The 18704-nt window shown below is 41.7% G+C and overlaps 1 protein-coding gene across 1 annotated transcript in view; it reads left to right on the forward strand.

Moving 5' to 3' along the window:
* Positions 1-9222: 9222 nt before the first annotated feature.
* Positions 9223-18704, forward strand: part of USP45 (ubiquitin specific peptidase 45) — a gene marked incomplete at both ends in the record, with an annotated part of 42215 nt that continues 32733 nt past the window's right edge. The window contains 4 exons of the mRNA XM_079550096.1: positions 9223-9322; positions 10350-10519; positions 12130-12233; positions 13002-13102. Coding sequence (XP_079406222.1) covers positions 9223-9322; positions 10350-10519; positions 12130-12233; positions 13002-13102 — 475 coding nt within the window. The remainder of the gene's footprint in view (positions 9323-10349; positions 10520-12129; positions 12234-13001; positions 13103-18704) is intronic.

Here is an 18704-nt window from a genome sequence, read left to right on the forward strand (position 1 = left end):
ACTTCCGAAGATGGCGGCGACGCCGGCCCGCCCTGCCCGCTCCTTGGGGCCCTCCCCTCCGGCAGCCACCGCTTTGGAGCGAAGGGATGAGGGACTCCCTCTCCTTCCACGTGTCTTTGTACGCACACCCCGTACCGGTGGTGCCCGTCCTCAGAGGCAGGCGTGCTGATCATCTCCCTGCCTAAAACGAGGACTGTGTTTTGAGGGCTACAGTCTTCCCTAATGAGAATTTTCTTTTTCCAAACGAGAACAAAGTGTTCCTCAGAGCTGGAGAGTGTGACAGATCGAAGCTGGCACAAGAGCTGGTTCCCCAGCCGCCCTTCTGCCGACTCCCATATGGCCCTGTGACGGGCATTCACAAATGTCTCTTTGGAGCAGCATAGCTATATGTGAGTTAAAGCTTTATGTGCTTTCCGTTTTTAACAGAACACAGGGGGATGGAATGCTTCCTCTTTCGAGTCATGTTTCATGTGCGTACTTCTAAAACAGCCACCCAGGTTTCTGTGTGTTGCAGTTCGGACTGTAGGTATGAGTGGTGGTGCGTCAGAACGGTTTGCGCGTGAGACACAAATTCGCATCAGGTTGTACTTGTATGAATTAGTTTGTATGGCTTTGGTGTGACCTAGGATCACACATACACATACACAGAACACACTGCCCTGTGTGCAAAAGCTGGAACAACCCAGAGGCTGGCTTTTGAGGGATTAGTTTGAAGTCAGAGTGGCTTGAGCCAGCCACAGCCCCATGGTTACTGAAGAGACAGGACAGGGGATAGCAGTAGCCCAGCCAACGCTCCGTGCTGTGGTACTCATGAATCACCATTTCCAATAACTTTTCCATCTTTTCTACAAAAGCAGCATACTTACTGTCTTCTCACTTTTGTGGTACTGCCATTAGCACGCACCCACCAAACTTACCCACTCTCCCACTCTCCTTAGCACCATAATCGTGCTTTACTGAGTGCTCTTGGCTTTCCCTGCTTTCTCTTTACTTTTCTCTCTGGCTCTGACAGCTGGTGCTGTTCACGTTTCATCCTTCCTCACCCCTGGCCTTTCGTTTTCCCTCACTACATGATATCTATAACAAGTCTTCCTACCGCACAGCTGTAACTTACCCTCGTTTTTCCTGGGATGGGCATAAAGCCTTCTGACCTCACCGCACAGAGTTCAGTCTGTGCTTCTCTAACCATCCCCTCAGCGCGTGTGCAACGCAGCCGCTGCAGGTCCTTGTTTTCGGAGTGCCCAACAGCACACCCCTTTCCCTCGGCGTCTCTAGAGCCACATTCCCCGCACGCTGCCCGCCCCAGGCCGGCTCCTGCCCCGCTCACCCAGTGCTGGGCCCGGCCCCTCTGGCGCAGGAGGCGGCCGGGCCGGGCCCGGGGGCGGGCCGCGCCGGGCGGAGCGGAGCGGCGGGGCCCTGGCTGCGGCCCAGCTTCCTCCGCCGCTTCCTGCCGCCGCCGTGCCTGGGCGCCCGCCGCTCGGTGAGTGCGGGCCGCGGGGTGGCGGGGAGCCTGCCGGCCGAACTCAGGAGGGCCGTGCCCGCGAGCGGCTCTTCCCGCCGAGCGGATGGCGCGGGGCCACGGCGCGGGTGCGGACCGGGGCAGGCCGGGACCGATCCGGTCCGCCATGGCGGCGGCCGGCGCCGAGACCGCGGCCTGGGGGAAGGGAAATCGCGGACGGGGAGACGGGGCGTCGGGTCTACGCCGCGGTGCCGGGCCCCAGAGCGACCGGGGGGAGATCCCCGTTCCCGGGGTTCCGGGCGGCGCTGCCCGGCGCCGCTCTCACGTAGCGGCGGAACGTGGCTGGTGTGGGCTCGTGCTGCCTCGCCGGCTGCCAGCTGCTGGTGTCCGCCAGCCGTCAGCGGCCCGAACGCGCTGAGCGTGCGGCGAGGTGAAAATAGCAGCATCGGGCCGGCCTGCCGACCTGCGGCGAGCTCCTCGGCGAGATGCCTGCGCAGTGAGAGGGAACCAGCCGCCGCGCAGTTGGTTGGGTTTAAGCATAAGCTGCGGTCACTTCGCATTAGGCGAGTGAGCGGGCGCGCTCTGCAAACGCGGCTGTGACATAGCGCTGCGGTCCCGTATCGCGATGCCGTCAGGCGGGCTGTGCGCAGCACTGACAGCGCAGCGTGTGCCGGCACGGGGTGGCGGGGAACCGTCGGTGCGCACCGCCCCGGGCCGGGCCACCTGGGCCGAGGTGGGTGTTGGGGGCCGGGCGGCAGCCTGCCCGTGCTCTTCGTTCGTCGGGGTTGTGGGCCTGCAGACTCGTAGCAGCTGCTCTGCAGGGCGTATTTGGGTTCGTATTACGATTTTTTTTTTTTTTTTTTAACGCGTGGATGTTCGCAGAACTTCAGTCCTTTGTCGTCTGTAGGCTTTACTTCAGGAGCTCACCCTGTTCTTGCTGTGGGAGTGTTGCCACTAATAGGATGTGCATGTGGCTGCATATTAAGCGCAGGAGCACGAGAATAAACGTATGCAAAGTAGGAGCTGATAGCGATCACTTCAGATATACTGTGGCATGTGGTCTTTAGGTACAAGTGAATTCTACTAGACAGACCTTTAGCACGTGAAGACTCAAACATTTCACCTCCCCCCCAATTTTCTAGCATTTTAAATGGAAGGAGGGTAGTGGCATGTACATACACCAGACTGATGGCAGAGCATGCCCTGTAAAACCGTTCTGCAGCTCGCTATGGTTGTAAATATTTTGTCAGATTTCTTCATGAAATATTGAAGAACTTGTGTTCTGTAGTTTTGTTTCTGCCTGATTCGCAGAAATGCAGCTGGCATCTCACAGTTCTGCTGCGGTACATCAAGGACAAGTCGTTCTACTTTAGGTGTGTTAGCAAAACAAACTGGGGCAATTTGTATGTAGGAGGGAAGTAGAATGAAATGCTTTGCTCTGTGCAGCAAGACTTTGACTTTCAAAGAGCTCAGACTAGTTTTTCATAGTCCTTTATGCTGTCTATTCTACCACATCAATTAGCTCACTCCCACAACTTCCAAGGTAGATGCAAAGCTTTGCATGGTCTGTGGTCTTCGTCTTCCTGGGACCTGTTCCAGCTCAGCTCTTTAGGTGGGGAGGCTGTATGGCTCTATGATACCAAGGCCTCTCAGCTTGTAGTGTGGGCTTCAGTCTGCCCTCTCAGGAGGTGTACTACAGCCACAATTCCTTTCTATTATGTGACTTGAAGAAAAATTATTTTTCAATTTTTCTAAGACTCCACAGACATTTCATCACACTTCACTCTTTATTGGTATTGCCCTTCATTTTTTCTTTATGACATCTTGAACCACTTTTTGCAGTTTTTGTCCCACAGCCCTGCCAGGATGCCATGAGCTCCCTGCTGGTTCTCTGGCTGTTTTGGCTGTTGTTCCTCTTGTGCTTGTGGTGACGGCACTGCTCACGTCGCTGCTCATACCACGTGGCTGCTGGGGCTGTCAGCACTGCCAGCACACTGTTGCTTCACAGGGGAAGTTCTCTGTCAGGCCAGCATAATGACTTAGAAGCTACAGCTCTTGCTAAGATACTGATGCATTTCTGTTTCTCAAGGATATTCATGGATCTGTAGGAAAATCCGTGTTAGACCCTGAACATGTCAGCCCAGATGCTTTTCCCTCTTGGTGTACTCGTTATTAGGCTGGATATTGGCAGGAATCCCTGATTTTTTTTTTTCTGTCTAAAAGTTTCTAGCAAAACTTTTGGTATAAAATGCTAGTAAAAATATGTCATCAAAGAACTGTTCCTTTTACCCACTCAATCCTTTTATTTACTTGGGTCGTAAACCCAGTTTTGGGCTCTTTCTCTTCCTGTTTCAGGGCACATCTCGTTTCTCTCCATCGTTAAAAGCAGGTTGTTTTTTTTTGGTGGCAGTTAGGTTTCAGTGGTGCATACATGGAGGATTGTGTAGGAGGCAGACATGAACACTGACAGACTGTTTGGCATGGACAGATGAATAAAAAAGAGTAGTAAAAATAAGAAATGCCATGGGATTTTCACTCTCGCTTGGGAAGTTGTATCCAGTGGTCAGAAGGCTCTGTCCATCTGATGTGCAAAAAGTACATCTGTGTCTCACTCTGTGAGGACTCCAGTCTTGTGTCAGGACTGGCATTTGAGCTCCAGTGATGGTGTAGGATGTGTGATGTGCCTTTGGGCTAGGAATCTGGGAGATGACACTCTGAGAATTTCAAACGACGTTTTCCAGGGGAAGAAGTGTTGCTGCCACTACCAGTCAGCAGTTCTGGTCCTATTACTGCTCCAGCAGGCAGTGAGGGCTTGTTTGCTGTGAAGGTTTTGGTGGCTGTCAGAATGCACAATGTCCTGGCGGCTGACTGATGGCACTGCCCAGTTGCTGACTGTGATGGATGTGGTTCTCGCTGCGATTGGGTGATATTTGATCTAGCAGTGAGTGAGCCAAAATGCCACAGGTGATGCTCTGAACAGACATCCAAAATAGATCAACTTGCAGCTTGCATCAAAACATGTTGCAAATATGCTCGCAGGGAAGCTGGCATTACTGTCCTGGGCAAGTCAGTCATTTTACAGTTAGAAGGAAGCTTGTGAAGTGCCATTGCAAATGTGCCACAGAGCATCTTGACCTTTTGGCTTAATCTGATCAGCATCCTGTGCTTTGGTGATAGGCTGCTGTTGGCAGCTGTGCCATGAAAGCCCTCTGCTGATTTTTGGAATGCTATATATTTTATTTTATTTTATTTTATTTTATTTTATTTTATTTTATTTTATTTTATTTTATTTTATTTTATTTTATTTTATTTTTTGTGCTCGCAACATAAACGGATATAGTTTTAATTGGTAAGTTTTAACACAAATGGTGAAGTGGTTAGCATTTAGGATACCTGAGATGAATTGAGGTCCCAGCTCATTTGAATTCAGGTGCTCACTGCTGGGGTAATTCACTGTACTGGTTTCACAGTTAATGGCCAGTTCTTCTGGGAGAGTCTTTTCCATATCCAAAATAGTACCTGGAAACCATCTGGAGGCTCTTGGTTCTATTTTGTAAGTGTGCTTAGATAAGCTGATGGTTATTAAGTCGTTTTTATCTTACTGTTTACATTCCAGTAATGCAAGTGTTATTCTCCCAGATAATCATGAAATAGGAGGAGTGTGGTGATAGGCGTTATGCAGATAAGAACACACAAATACGGCACTTGGCTGGAAGATCTGGCACACTAATTGTAAGATGGAAAAAAACATAGATCTTGACAGATGGAATGGAACATTGGTATGGGAGCCGGCAGTGTGTCAGGCTACTGCTGATTTGCTGGTGTGCTTCAGGTTTCTTACAAATGCTGTAGCGAAGGTACAGCATGAGAAAACATACTGCCAGTGCAGTGAGTTGTCGGAGTTGTGGGAGGAGGTACTCAACTGCTGAGTACAGTGTGCAAGATAAAATGCAAGTAAGTTTTGAGGAATATCAGCAACGAAGTTTGTATCTCCACCTCCCCTATGTAAAGATCTTGTGGAGAGGAGTGACTTGTTTGTTTATTTTTCCCCGAAAGAGAAGTGAAACACTAACCTGATACCTTCTATTGGTCCTAGCTCTACTCAGTTTCAGTAAAACATAACATTTAAAAAATAATATTTATTTTAGGAATTACATTTGACTCTTTGAAGTTTCTAAATACATACTTCATTGAAAGGGCTATGTTAAATATAGGCTATTTCAGGCATACCTTACATTAAAAATAATCTAGGTGTACCTGAGTTTAAGTCAACAAATTTAGCACTGTTACCTTCTGTTGCTTGTTGGCACTTTATCAAATCTGAAGCTTTTAAAATTAGGCAGGCAGATTGTTCTGCTGCTTTTGAAGTGTTTTGATCTTTCTAGAAAGGTGGAAATTAGCAGTTAGAGATGCTTTTGATCTTCATCAGCTTTTTGTAGGCAGACTGCCATTACGAGTCATTTTAAAAGTAAAAAGTAAACCAAGAATAGCAAGCAATGATGGTTACACTTCAAACTCTTGTATGCTGAGCTCAAAGCGTCTGAACAAGTTGGGCAAGAACTAGTTCTTAGATTTGTATGGAAGGATTATTTAAATGGATGAGATTTGGCTCTTTCTGCATTTATTTTTTATTTTTCCACAAAACTGAATTATTTTTATTTAAAGAGGCTGGGTTGGAAAGAGGCAAATTGTGTGGATATTGCCAACATTTTAATCCTCAGTGTATCTAGTTCATTTTGTCTTTACTTCTCCTCTGCCTGCTTGTCTTGAATGGATTGTGCCTATGATCAAAAGAAATGTACAGAGTTTCTTTCTTGCTTTCTTCTTAGCTGTATTTTATGTTTTTTTTTGAGGGGATCTATTTTTGTTCAGGGTTTTCACTCCTATTAATTTTCAATCTTTTGTTTCACATACACGGAATCATTTCTGAGGAATAACTTCTGAAGCACCTTACAACCCTTCTATCTCTCAGCTAAATGCAATAATCAAATTCCTTGCATAATCACTTTGATCCTACATTGTTGGTTGTGATTTAAATTGTTATATTCAATTTTTTTCTTGTAATGTTTTTAGACCCTAAATGTGTAGAAGGAGGTTGGGCAGTGCTGTGTATGTACTGTGCTACTTGCATCTCAGACACTTGCTGAATGGCTCCCTTTTCTTAGCCCTTCATCCCACTTCTGTGGGATGATTCAGAAATCAGATACAAGCCTTGTGTGGTCAAGTCCTGATATTCAGTGGCTTTTCCAAGAACTCTAGAGTCAGTAAACATTGCCTGATGGATGCCTCTCTGTTTGTGTTTGTGGAAACTGACTCATCTGCTCGTCCTTGCTACCTTTTGTTCAGCCTGCTCTTACTTAATGAAGGCAGAAGTGTCTCCAGATTGGTTGGTGGATTGCCAAAATGTGCATTGTCCGTGCTTGGATTTTATGTCAGCATTCATTCTGATACTATGTTGATTATATTTTGTCAGAAGGGCCTCCTTTCCAATTATTACAGGTTTGATGCTCTTCCTTCCCCACATGTCCCAAAGGCATGCTGAGAGTGGGTTCCAGCAGCGAGCTGCTCCTGTCTGTTCCATGTGGTGTGCTCTGGCCTGTTGGCCACAGGGGTTCAGAGGTGGAAGAGATGTGCTTGCATTTCAGCTGGTGAGGTGCATAACTGTTCTTTCATGAAGATATAAGGGGACTTGAAACGGACCAGTGTGAGCATTACCATCGGATGGGTGAAATCTGTGGTTTGGGCAGTCTTAGACAATCTGTCCAAACAGTTAAAAGAAATTCTCATGTTGAAACAAAGCAGTAGATAATTACATCAATGTTGAATAACCTAAGCACAGTTGTGTTCCTTGAGGGTGGACATCTTGTTGTCTTCATTATTGGCTCTTCACATAATGTAGTGTAAAATCATCAGTTTTCTGACAGCAGCTGTATCAGCCTTACTGTCTGATGAACATCATGATGAACCTTGTGCTTGGTTAAGCCATGCTGCAACAAGTGATGGTGGGCAGTTTCACGTGAAGCTTGTTTGGGTATTAGACGATGACAAGGTAGAAACACACACTTGAAGTTGCTTGGCTTGAAAGCACCTTTCTCTGTTCTGTGATACATGTGTTGATGTACATCAGGGATTTTAGATTTACTCAATTATAAGTAGTCAAGAGCTGGTATAGTCAGATCTTTCTTACTGTGTGAGCACAAACTGCAAATCCGCCAAGTCAGCAACCTGAATGTAGTAATGCTGCTTACTCGAATGTCTAAGCATTTGAAGCTTTATGTTGTTAGCTACAGAAAATTTAAAGATCTACAATTTAAGGTCTTGATGGCATAAATTAATTGCCGTTATATATTATGGCCAATTACAAAAAAAAAAAAAGAAAGAAAAGAAAAAAAGTGTGTTTTAACAGGCTGAAGATATGTGAAGTTACCTGTGCAAGGAAGCAGAGAACAGAGGTTATTCTTACTCTACAGAATCCCAATTCTTCCAAAATACTTCTGTGATTGGTAGTGAGGTGTTTCTGCAGGAACCTAGCAGTAGTGTTACAAGCAGAAGTGTCTGTCCAGGTTTGTAGGAAGCCTGAAGCAGTAGCTCTAAGGCATTCCTTGCTTACTTCACCCCAGTGAGGGCTGCTCGCGTGCTAACAGTGGTGAGTCCCAGTGGCTTTCAGTGTTGCAGAAGTACATTGAAGATTTAAAAACTTGATTAGACAACGGCAAACATATCTACTAGATCTATAATGAGAATGCATCTTTTGCTGTTCCTAAATGTGAAGTGTTGCAGAGGTTTATTACATGTCAGTGTGGTAGCACAGCTAAAAAATGTTTGGTGTTGGTGGATCAAATGACTTCATTAACCTGTATGTGGTACTACAACAAGATGTCATTGCTCTTCCAAGCAGAATGCCTCACAGATTTGCTGTGCTTGAGTATTTGACTGTCTCATGTTGATATGCTTTTGTATCTCAAAACATAAGTTTATTTGTTTTTATGAAGCACGTCATAAAAGACATCCCGCAAATGAAACCACAGAAGCTGTGTGATGCACTGCAGTGCTGATTCAGTGAATTAAGATTTGGATTTTGATTAAGTAGCTAGTGCACTGAAATCTCCGATCAATTTATTAGTTTTTAAAGCTTAGTGTAAAATATTTGTCATTCAGTTCTTTGTCTCTTAGGACTCTCTTAATAATTTCTGTGAGTGTTCATTTGTGTGGATTCTCTGATGTTTAACAAGGGGGTCAGCTCACATTGTAGTTGGTCCACACTGATGACAGTTTTGTAAGAATTGGAAGACATTTGTCTTTTATTAAACCATCTGAAATTGTTCAAAATGTTTTCAGGAACATGTACAGGTAAATGATGACAGAAGCCTTTCTTACAGGAGATATGTTATGGAAGAGATGTGTTAAGGAAGGGAGCTTTCCTGGTAAGATGTGGCTGGGACTCTGTAGTAGTTTAAAATGGTAAAAATAAATAAATCTCACTATCTCAGGTATTTAACATTGCTGCCTGGAAGCGCATGTCCCCTGTAGCTACAGATACAATTTATAACATCGTGTAATATAACTGATCTTACAGCATTCTTTAGAGTTCATTCCTGACATATTCATATTTTTTTATCACAAAGTAGGTGACATTAGTCAAAGTCTAAACCTGTGTTCCTGAGGCTTGAATACATGACGTGCTCACATGCTAATAGAGTTTAAACTTAACGGTATATTTAGGCAATAAGTAATTCCTTCTTATCCTTCCTAGTAAGTAACAGATGCGGGTGAAAGATCCATCAAGAGCTAACCCTGAGAAAACAAAGAGAAGCAAAAGGCCTAACAGGCCACAGGATGAAGACTCTTCAGATGATATTGCAGGTAAATACATTAAATGATGTTTTGCTCTAAGGTTGAGGGCTAATAATTTCCATGTTGATTGATGAAAACCACAACTCACTGGTACCAGGAAGTACTTTTATTGCTTGAATTCATGACAGGGCATCTTCAGTCAAGTCTTTACTTTGTGGTTGTTACACTGCATGACTGTCCTGAAGGGTTGGTCTTCCATGACAACCATTTCGGAACACAGTAGCAGTCTTTTCTCATGCACAGAAGATCAGATGCACGGCAGGGGGATGTGTGGCTGAGCAGAGAGCTTCTGACTGAGCTGGGGGGCAAAGATGAAGCATAGAGTAGAAGCAGGTTGAATTGCAATCTGAGGGGCTTTGATTATGTAGGGATGAGATTGGATAAGCTTCATTGATTAGAGTTGAATCTGATACAGCAAGCGATGGTTGAGAGGGGCTTCTTTTGGTATTGTGACATCAAAATGAAGGCTAAGATGAGTGTGAATGTGCAACTTGAGGGTGCAGGGCACCTAGGGACAGGGGACATGGGAAAAAGCTGAGGAACTCAATCTTTTCTTTGCCTGTCTTCACATGTAACAGTGTCTGCACTCAGTCTCCTCTGGTCCTTGAGCCTAGTGGCAGACTCTAGGTTGAAGTATTATCTGGAAAGAAGACAATTGAGAGCTGTTATGCAAATTGGCATACGTGAGTCCATGGGATCAGGTGGAATGCATATGAAGCTGCTGAGAGCTGTGTGATGTTCTTGTGAGGCTGCACTCATCTTCATAAATATCTTGATAGCAAACTGGGAGAGGAGTTGATATAATGGAGGGTAGGTTGTCTATTGAGATTGGCTTAGGCAGCTGGAGAATTGAGCTGACAGAAACTTCATGGACTTCAGCAAAAGCAAGTGGAGAGTCCTGAGCCAAAATAATTGCATGCAATTACAGTGTGGGAACCTTCACTGTTGCTGAAGTTAAAGATTGTGCTCCTTTTATGTACATATGCTCTCCTTCCTAACTGTTATTTTCAATTGCTCAAAGTGTCATTTTCTTTAGGCTTAACCTGCCAGCACGTGAGCCAAGCAGTGGATGTACATCATGTGAAGAGAGCGGTAGCTCAGAGCATTTGGTCAATATGTTCAGAGTGTCTGAAGGAGAGGCGGATGAGTGATGGTGAGCCTGTGGCACCTTCAGACATATGGCTGTGTCTCAAGTGTGGCTCTCAGGTAAGCACCTGCTCTGAACTCAGGGATGGATAAGCCCTGATTTTCTAAAGGACATTACAGATATAGATCCTGTTGGCATGGCATCTCATTACTTTCGGTGAAACAGTGTTACTTAAGTGCTTAGTTGTGAGAATCCATGCTTCAGCTTTTTAAATAGACTGGGATGTGGCCTTGTGTTCTTTGCTGTTTTTGTCAGTATTTTGGGGTAGCTTTATTTATGTGCAGCTCTGCACCTACAGGTGGTAGTTCCCCTCTTCTCTGTACTTCATCTGCGTGCTTTTGCCACATACGGAAAATTAGCTCCAGGAACTGTACAATTGCAAAATACATCAGTTGAGCTGGCTTATGTGACAGAAGATACTGCAAATACGAATGAACAAATAAGTGAATTTGCAAATTGCTGAATCAGTTTATACTGCAGACACTCAATTGCTAGATGTGGTTGAACCCAAGAAGAAGGAATGGGTGGAAGTGCGAATGCTGCTTTCTGTTAATTTTCTATTAAGGCTAATAGTATGGATCAGTTACAATGTCACGTTGTGGCCTCAGAGTTTAAAAGTGAAGGTCCTGGCCCCAAGAGTTTGTGTAGATTTCTGGCCTGTGACTGAAGTAAAGGCTGATTCTGAAGCATGGAGTTTACAAGCAGCGTCATGCTTATTTCAGCTGATAGTTGCCTAGAAAGAACATTTTACAATTTTGTTAAACAATCTACTTACAGATCTTTCTCTACAATAAAGACAAATGCCAGCTTCTACCAGGATTATCTGAATATATTTAATTTTGAAAAGAAGCATGCTATTACTAGGCTTTGGAAGGCAGTTAACTAGATCTGAGGAGGACTCATAGATTAACTCTGAAAAATTGTAGCTAAGGAGGTCTTTTAAAGGAGTTAAATCAATGTGCTTTTTCATGTTTATGCAGTCAATGGCTTCTAAAATTCACGTCTTATTCAGAAACCAGTATTCCTCCTTAGTCTTCTAAGTTCCACTCTGTAGATACTTGAAAAACTGTACATTTTCTCTTGGATTTGCTGTACATAAGTGTTTTATTCTGAGTAGCTTTTTAGTGGGGGAAAAAAAAAAAATGAACACCACCACAGCAATTTATATGCCTTTTGTATTTGCTGTTTGGAATGCATGAGCAATCTTGAGCAGTGAAGGTTACCTTGATATTCCATGGACCAAATGAGCTACACAATTATTCACTTTTTTTTGTAAACCTTTGTAAGTAGCATAATTGGCTTTATATTGACAATACTCATTCAGAAGATAGCAGTTATTTCTCTTAATTCAAAACAAGTTTAATAATTTTCCTAAGTAGAAAATATGAGATACTATTTTTGTGTTGTAATGAGTTTTCTTGTATTAGAAAAAAATAAAGTATGCTTTTTTTTATTTTTTTTTTATTTTTTTTCAAAAACGTGAATTGATGTCTTTATCATACTGGATTATTTTGAATGTGAAACCCTTTTAGTTGATGAGAATGAATATTTTTATGCATTATAGCTTTCTGCTTGATTTTGAAAAGTAAAGTTTTTATAGCTTATTTAACTAATATACTCTTTTCCCACTTCCCTTTTGTTCTCACTATATTAATGTGTCCATTTTTAGGGATGTAGTAAGAACTCAGAAGGACAGCATTCTCTAAAACACTTCCAAACAGCACGCACAGAACCTCATTGCATTGTTATCAGTCTCAGTACATGGATCATATGGTAAGAATAAGTAGGAAGGTGTTCATTTATGCTTGTATATAAGGTTACTCCTAACTAAGAGCACTGTCTTTTTATTATAAAGAGTACTTCTGGAAGATAAAATAAGCTGTTTACGTAGATCTCTGAAGAGCAAAGAGGCAGGTTTTCTGTACAGAAAATTAGTTTGTGCTTAGGTATGTAGAGAGATCACAAATCCAGTAAAATAGAAAGCAGTTTTGGTAAGCTTCCTGCCTGCCTGTCCCATGAGAGCTGCTTTTTCTTTTTATCTTCTTCTTAGTCCAAGCACGGGTTTGTTCCTGTCAAATGATATTCATCACATCACCCACCTTTTTCTTGTATGCCAGTTGTTTTTAAGTAGGCAAAATGTACACTGAGTTGTGGGCTGAGATGTGATTTTTGCAGTGAGCAGTGTGCTTTATTGCCAGTGAAGAAGATTAGAGCATACTAGCATAGTAGTTTGAGAGTCTGTTGTGTTGTGTAGAGAGTTGATCGATTTTAGGAGTTTGCTTTTCCTGCTTGTTTCTATCTGGCTACTTGCAGGGCTTTTAACTGACATTAATTAAATCTGTTAATTTTGAAGTGAATTAAGGCTGATCTTTAGATCAGAATGTGTATGGGATGAGGGGATATAATTTTACTCCTCTTTTTTGTGCAAAGATTTGAGACCTAGAGCTTAAGTAATTTGTGTAAGATGTTTTTAAAGGTCAGTTAAAACTTGGAAGTGAATACAGATATCCTGAATTCCAGTGCATTTCCTCTTTTGTTTAGGTGTTATGAATGTGATGAAGAGCTGTCAACACATTGCAACAAAAAGGCTTTGGCTCAGATAGTTGACTTTCTTCAGAAACATGGTTCCAGAGCTGAACCAAGTAAGTATACACAAATAACTGTATCTGGAACATCTGTAATGTACTGTCTCTAAAAATGAGTATTTCAAATTTTGAGTCATATTAAACATTTAATTCAAAAAGTATATATGAGTATGGGAGTATAATGCAATTTTTAATTGCATGACTATCTGGGCAAGTTATGCTTATCATAGTCGTTTTTATAAACAATTGAATTTCTTTTATTCAGCACAATTAATTCTTTCAAGTATTTTGGGCACTATAGGATGGTTTTCCCAAGCTTTATCTTTAATGAAGAAGTACCAGTTTGTTCTAGAGAAAATATTATACCTTAAGTAAAATGCCATATGAATTAATGCACAAAAGCTATCTGGAGGAATTAATGAATTGAATTTTAAAAGAGTGGATGTGTAACATCTCAAATTTTTTCTGATTCTGATTTGTTTTCTGTAGTTAATTAAATTTTTGTAAGGGGATCTTATAGTACTCTGAGTGGAACGCTTTCTATTCTTTGATGTAATTGGATTGTGATGTAATGCTTTTTTCTTTTCTGCTTTTCTGTTAATAGAAAATTATGTTAAATTATTTTCTTACTTTTAGGAGCTAGGCAGGGGGGTTGGAACTACATGATCCTTGAGGTCCCTTCCAACCCGGGTGATTCTGTGATTCTGTGATTCTGTGATTCCTATATTTATCAGTATATGTGATTGTAGATAGAACGTTTTATGTGTGGCCCTCAACTGTCTGCTCTTGAGAATCCTTATTATTCATCCCTACTGTAACACACTGGAGCATTTCTGGCTTTTGATTTATGAGAGACATCAGATTCCAGGTTACACACACACACACCACAACACATCACATCACACCACATCACCCTCCCGGTCTGGTTGGAAGTAAGATTGGAACAGAGTGCCTTACTGGATTGAAGTACATTCTTCTAGCTGCATGTGCACAAATCCTGCTAGTTCTAATAGGTAATTCTTGAGGGGAAAAAAGTCTAGATGTCACTCAGAAATTCATATTTTGTATTTTATCTGGTCACAAGTTCTACACTGAGTAATTTATTTGTAATAAATTTATGAATTGCTCCTTTTTGCATCATTTTGCCTGATGAAATGAATGATGAAAATGCTGTGTGTGATTTCACTTTTATTCATAGCTACAGTTTCAAGCTTTCATGTAGACATAAATTGCTGTTGCAGCTCTCTTGCAGATAAAAATGGAATGTTTGTTTCAGTTAATTTAATGGAAACAATTTCATTCTAGCTTAGAACTTCTGGGTAAGACATTCAGAAGTGATAGGATTCTTTGTGCTTCATGTTTTGGAATATTAATTTGTGAAATTTGAAGACATCTAAAGCTTTCAGAGTTGAGGGCTTAGAAAATTACTTTTCTGTGAAATGTCTTAAATTAAGCAAGCACAATTCCAAACTAGTTCAGAAGAAGTAGGGTTGTCTTAACAATCAGGGGATAGTATTAGAGCAGGGCAGAATGAATTTTCTCTATATATGGTCAGGGTTTCTTTTGGGTTTGTTCTGGCCTGGGTCAGTTCCCCGGTGTACCCCACTGCATGCTCATTTCTGCAGCAAAAGGCTGCTCCATGTGTGGGGATGGCTGCTGCTGGAGGGCAGTCGCGTTGCCTGTGCTGTTCCAGACAGGCTGAGGCTCACCTGCAGAAGTAGGAAAATATGTGCTCTGAGCTGGGACATTTGCAGCCTTCAGTCAGGAAGCGGCTGTGCCAAGCTGTTCAGTTTGAGCTCTGGCAGTATTGGCCCAAAGGTACTTTGTTGGGCTTCTTCAGGTGGCGATTAAAAGAGGAAGAAGCTGTTTGACTCACATAGTTGGTTGTTTTGGTCCCAGCTACCCCTGGAAGGTGCTAGGAAACACTGATGCATGGATGAATAAGTAATAGGTGTGTAAGCAGGAATTTCCTCACCGATCTGATGTTCTATTTTTACTTCCATAAATTCAACAGCATTCTTTTACGTCACAGTTACTTTGAAGCACTAGGTGCTTGCACTAGAGAAATGTAGCTTAAGAGTTATTTTTTTTAAAAGCTAGAATACCTTCTCAGAATCATAGAGTCATGAATATGTATTTTAGTAGAATCAGAGATCAAAGCATGATTTGTGCTGTTCAGAAAACAAAGGACACAGCAGACAGCAATGAATTTAACTACCACTCATGACTTACCTTTTATTTTGTTTTATGTTTAGCATTTCATTTCATGTTACAGTGATATTTTCAGTGTAAGTTGTCCTTTAAATTCTTCTTGGTTTGTTAAAAAAAAAAACAAAAAAAAACCATATATATATTTTGTATATTAGTCGATACTAAACTACTGATTTTAAACCTGGAAATACAAACCATTGTCAGTTTTACAGTGCTTGTTTCTCACAACTTTTTTTTTCATTTCTTTAAAATTAATCATATGCTTTTTCCCATTGCTTTTCTGTTTCTGCCTTCAATTAAAAAAGGCCTAATTGAACATATTTACTTGCTTTTCATACCCCAGTGTTGCACTGTAATAAAAATGCATCTTATATCTGGATTTCTTTATATTCTAATGACTGGTTGGCAGGGTGCTTCATTACAATTCAAGTAGCATTGTGTAGAAAATTCTACAGAAATGCAGTATGAGCACAGATATAAGTAACAGATGAGGGCTGGGGTTTTTTCTTTTTTTTTTTTTTTAAATTCTTGAGAGCACCGGAGTCATTTAAAGATAAAATAAACAGCTTCAGTGTGTAAGGGAGAGTTATATAGATTTCTTAATTAATGCAGCCTGGAAAATAAACAAAAGCAAAACGCTTGTCATTTGGTACTAATGTGGTGGAATAGTGTGGCAGCAGGATCCCTGCTTTTCACTCAGCCTCTCATAAAGATTCGACTTCACTTCAGCTGTAAAAATGTGCAAATTACATTACTACTACATGACTGACTTTTGTAATTACATTAAGCGATTGAGATAAATCCCAGTGCTGGGTTCCCAAAAGAATGCTTGCAGCTGTGTGATTTTCGCATCTGATCCTATGGTTTGTTGTACCCAGCCATGCCTGCTATTTTTTTTTTTATTCCCTTTTTTCTTTTATTTTTCTCCCCCTCTCTGTAGAGGAGTTTGTTTGGTTAAGAGGTCATGTTGGGCACAAGATGGAAGAATAAAGCAAGATTGCTTTCTAGGGTGTACCACCCAGAAATTTGTTTTGTGGAAAAGGTTAGCAGGCCGTGATGATTTTCACAGAAAGGCAGGTGCAGTATTGTCAGTGTGGCACACTTGTGAGCTTCACATGGACATAATGCACATGTAGTACACAGAAACCATGCTGAGACGTTGCTAGCTGGGTGCCTGCTCATTTGCTGGAGAAAATAAATTGTTATGAGCTTTTAAAAATGCATATTTTCCTTTATAAAAGCCAAGCTGGACATTGGTGAAGACATAGGATTGCATACTGAATTTCTTTATAAAGCAGTTACTTAAATTTGTTTGTGTGGCAATAGAATGAGAAGAAAGAATATCTGTTCTCAAATTCTGTAGTTAATTTTGTTATTTGGAAGGTAAAGCGGAGGAGTAAGATTTTGGTAGTAAGTTCAGCTGCCCAGCTTTTGCCAACAGATGAAAGCTGAAAACTTGATATTTGCCTTAGTTGATGGAAAAATTAAAAATACATAACTTTACAGTATGAATACTGGGTGTTAACATGCCTGGAAAAACAAATGGTATGAAAAATCTAAATGTAACTAGCAAAATAATGCAGAATATGTTGACTATCCAAATTTGAAGTATACCTCAGCAAAAAGACATTTCCGTTGTCTGTCCTAAATTTTTCACAATTACTTAACTTGTTATAATAAAAAATTTTTTAGACATTGCCATTTTTAGCCGTAGGTTTTTCCCTTTCCTGTCTGCGTGCATGCTTACTTGTGAGGTGTAGCACCAGCCATCTGAGCATGGAGCGTCAGCACTGATGGCTGAGTAGGTTACTCTTTCACTCTACGTGCATGAGTTTTTTAGTTCATAACAACCTGGCAGAATCATAGAAATAAAGTTCGTAGGACAGAAACCCCACAAGAGGAATCAATCCTTTAGAACATGAATCTAGTGACCATTTATGATTATTACAATGCTGTTTTTCTAAGGGTTGGATTCTCATTGTTGTACGGTGTTGGAAAAAAACCAAAAATTTTAAATGAAAAAGGAGTGCCAGACAATTTGGTAGCATTTTGTAAAACATGCATGAGGAGAACTTGGTAAAAGAAAGGAAATCTATTAACCTTGCTTTTGCTATGAAGACCTTCAACTGAAGTACTGCAGTTCTATTCAGTGAAAAAGGCTTGACCTTGGAATAAAAGTGCATATTCCTGGAACCCTCATTTTTAATTAAAAAAACAACAACAACGCAGCAACAGTTATATTGAAAAGATGAGCAAAAATGCTTACTCCCCCAGCTGAAAGAAAAATTGGATGTCATTTACATTTTTGCTTGCATACCATCTGCACCCCTAGTCACATTTCACTTTCAACAAGAGAGATATAAAAGTCCACATAGGCTGCAAATGTTTGTAGTGCTGGAAAGCAGATATAGGCCCACCGATAAGTTTTCTGAACATTTTTTGCAAGTGATTGTGCCAGCACTATGTTGCTTTTGCACCTGGGTTGGTGACTTGTCATTTATGAGCTGAATTGTTCTCTGCATCAAGTCGGGGCTTGAGCTCTGTCACATACCTGTAAGGCCAGTGCTGTGCAATTGTGATGTTCCCTTCCCTCAGAGCCTACAAGGTGAGATGTAGATGAGCAGAGGGAGCTAGAAAAGCTGAAGAAAACAGGGGCATAATATTAATTGTCTGCTGTGCTGTAGGAGAGAAGCAGCTCCTGATGGCTGCTCAGGTCCAATGCCCACCTTGTCTGAGGAAGGCAAAGAGGCTGAGGGGACCTGTATCGACTCTAAAAGACGTACTAGTGAGTTGCATACAGAAATGAGGTGATTAATTCCATTGCATGTGTACTTTTCATCCACCTTGCTCTTGGTAAGGCTGGCAGGAGTTCCTCTGTAGCAGTTACTGCTGCCCGTGGCTGGGTGGATGGCAGTTCTTCCTTTCACAGAATGCAATTCAGCCAGGAGTTGTAGGTCCTTGTGTACAGCAGTAGTTTTTTTTGATAGAGTCCTTATCTTAAAATTCTTTTATCTATGCTGGCTTAAAAAATCCCTTTTCATATCCTACAGCACTTCTGTGAAAACATTACAGAACTGCAAGATTAGGTCAGGAGGAATCTGAAACAGTTCAGTGCAAATTCACTTTAAAAAATTACGTATTGGTCTTCTGATTAATAACAGGCTTGTAGCCGTGGGTTAATATTGCAGAAGGACCCTCCAGCCCCAAGCTGTGGAAGTACTAGCTATCGCAGGCATCACCAGCATCTTCTATTAAGACTGGCCAACTCATCACATGTCAACTAAACATTCAGCTTTAGGCCTGTCTGTCATCTATCCTCAAATAAGGGACGCTGAACAGAGTTCAATTAAAAACCGCCGTCCTTCCTCTGGCTCTTCTTATGTCCCTAAAAATGTCTGTATGGAGTAAGCTAGATGGCAGATAGTGATTGTAATGGCAAAGCAGTGAT

Source organism: Tetrao urogallus (assembly GCF_951394365.1).
Source record: "Tetrao urogallus genome assembly, chromosome: 2".
In the NCBI taxonomy this organism is placed as follows: Eukaryota; Metazoa; Chordata; class Aves; order Galliformes; family Phasianidae; genus Tetrao; species Tetrao urogallus.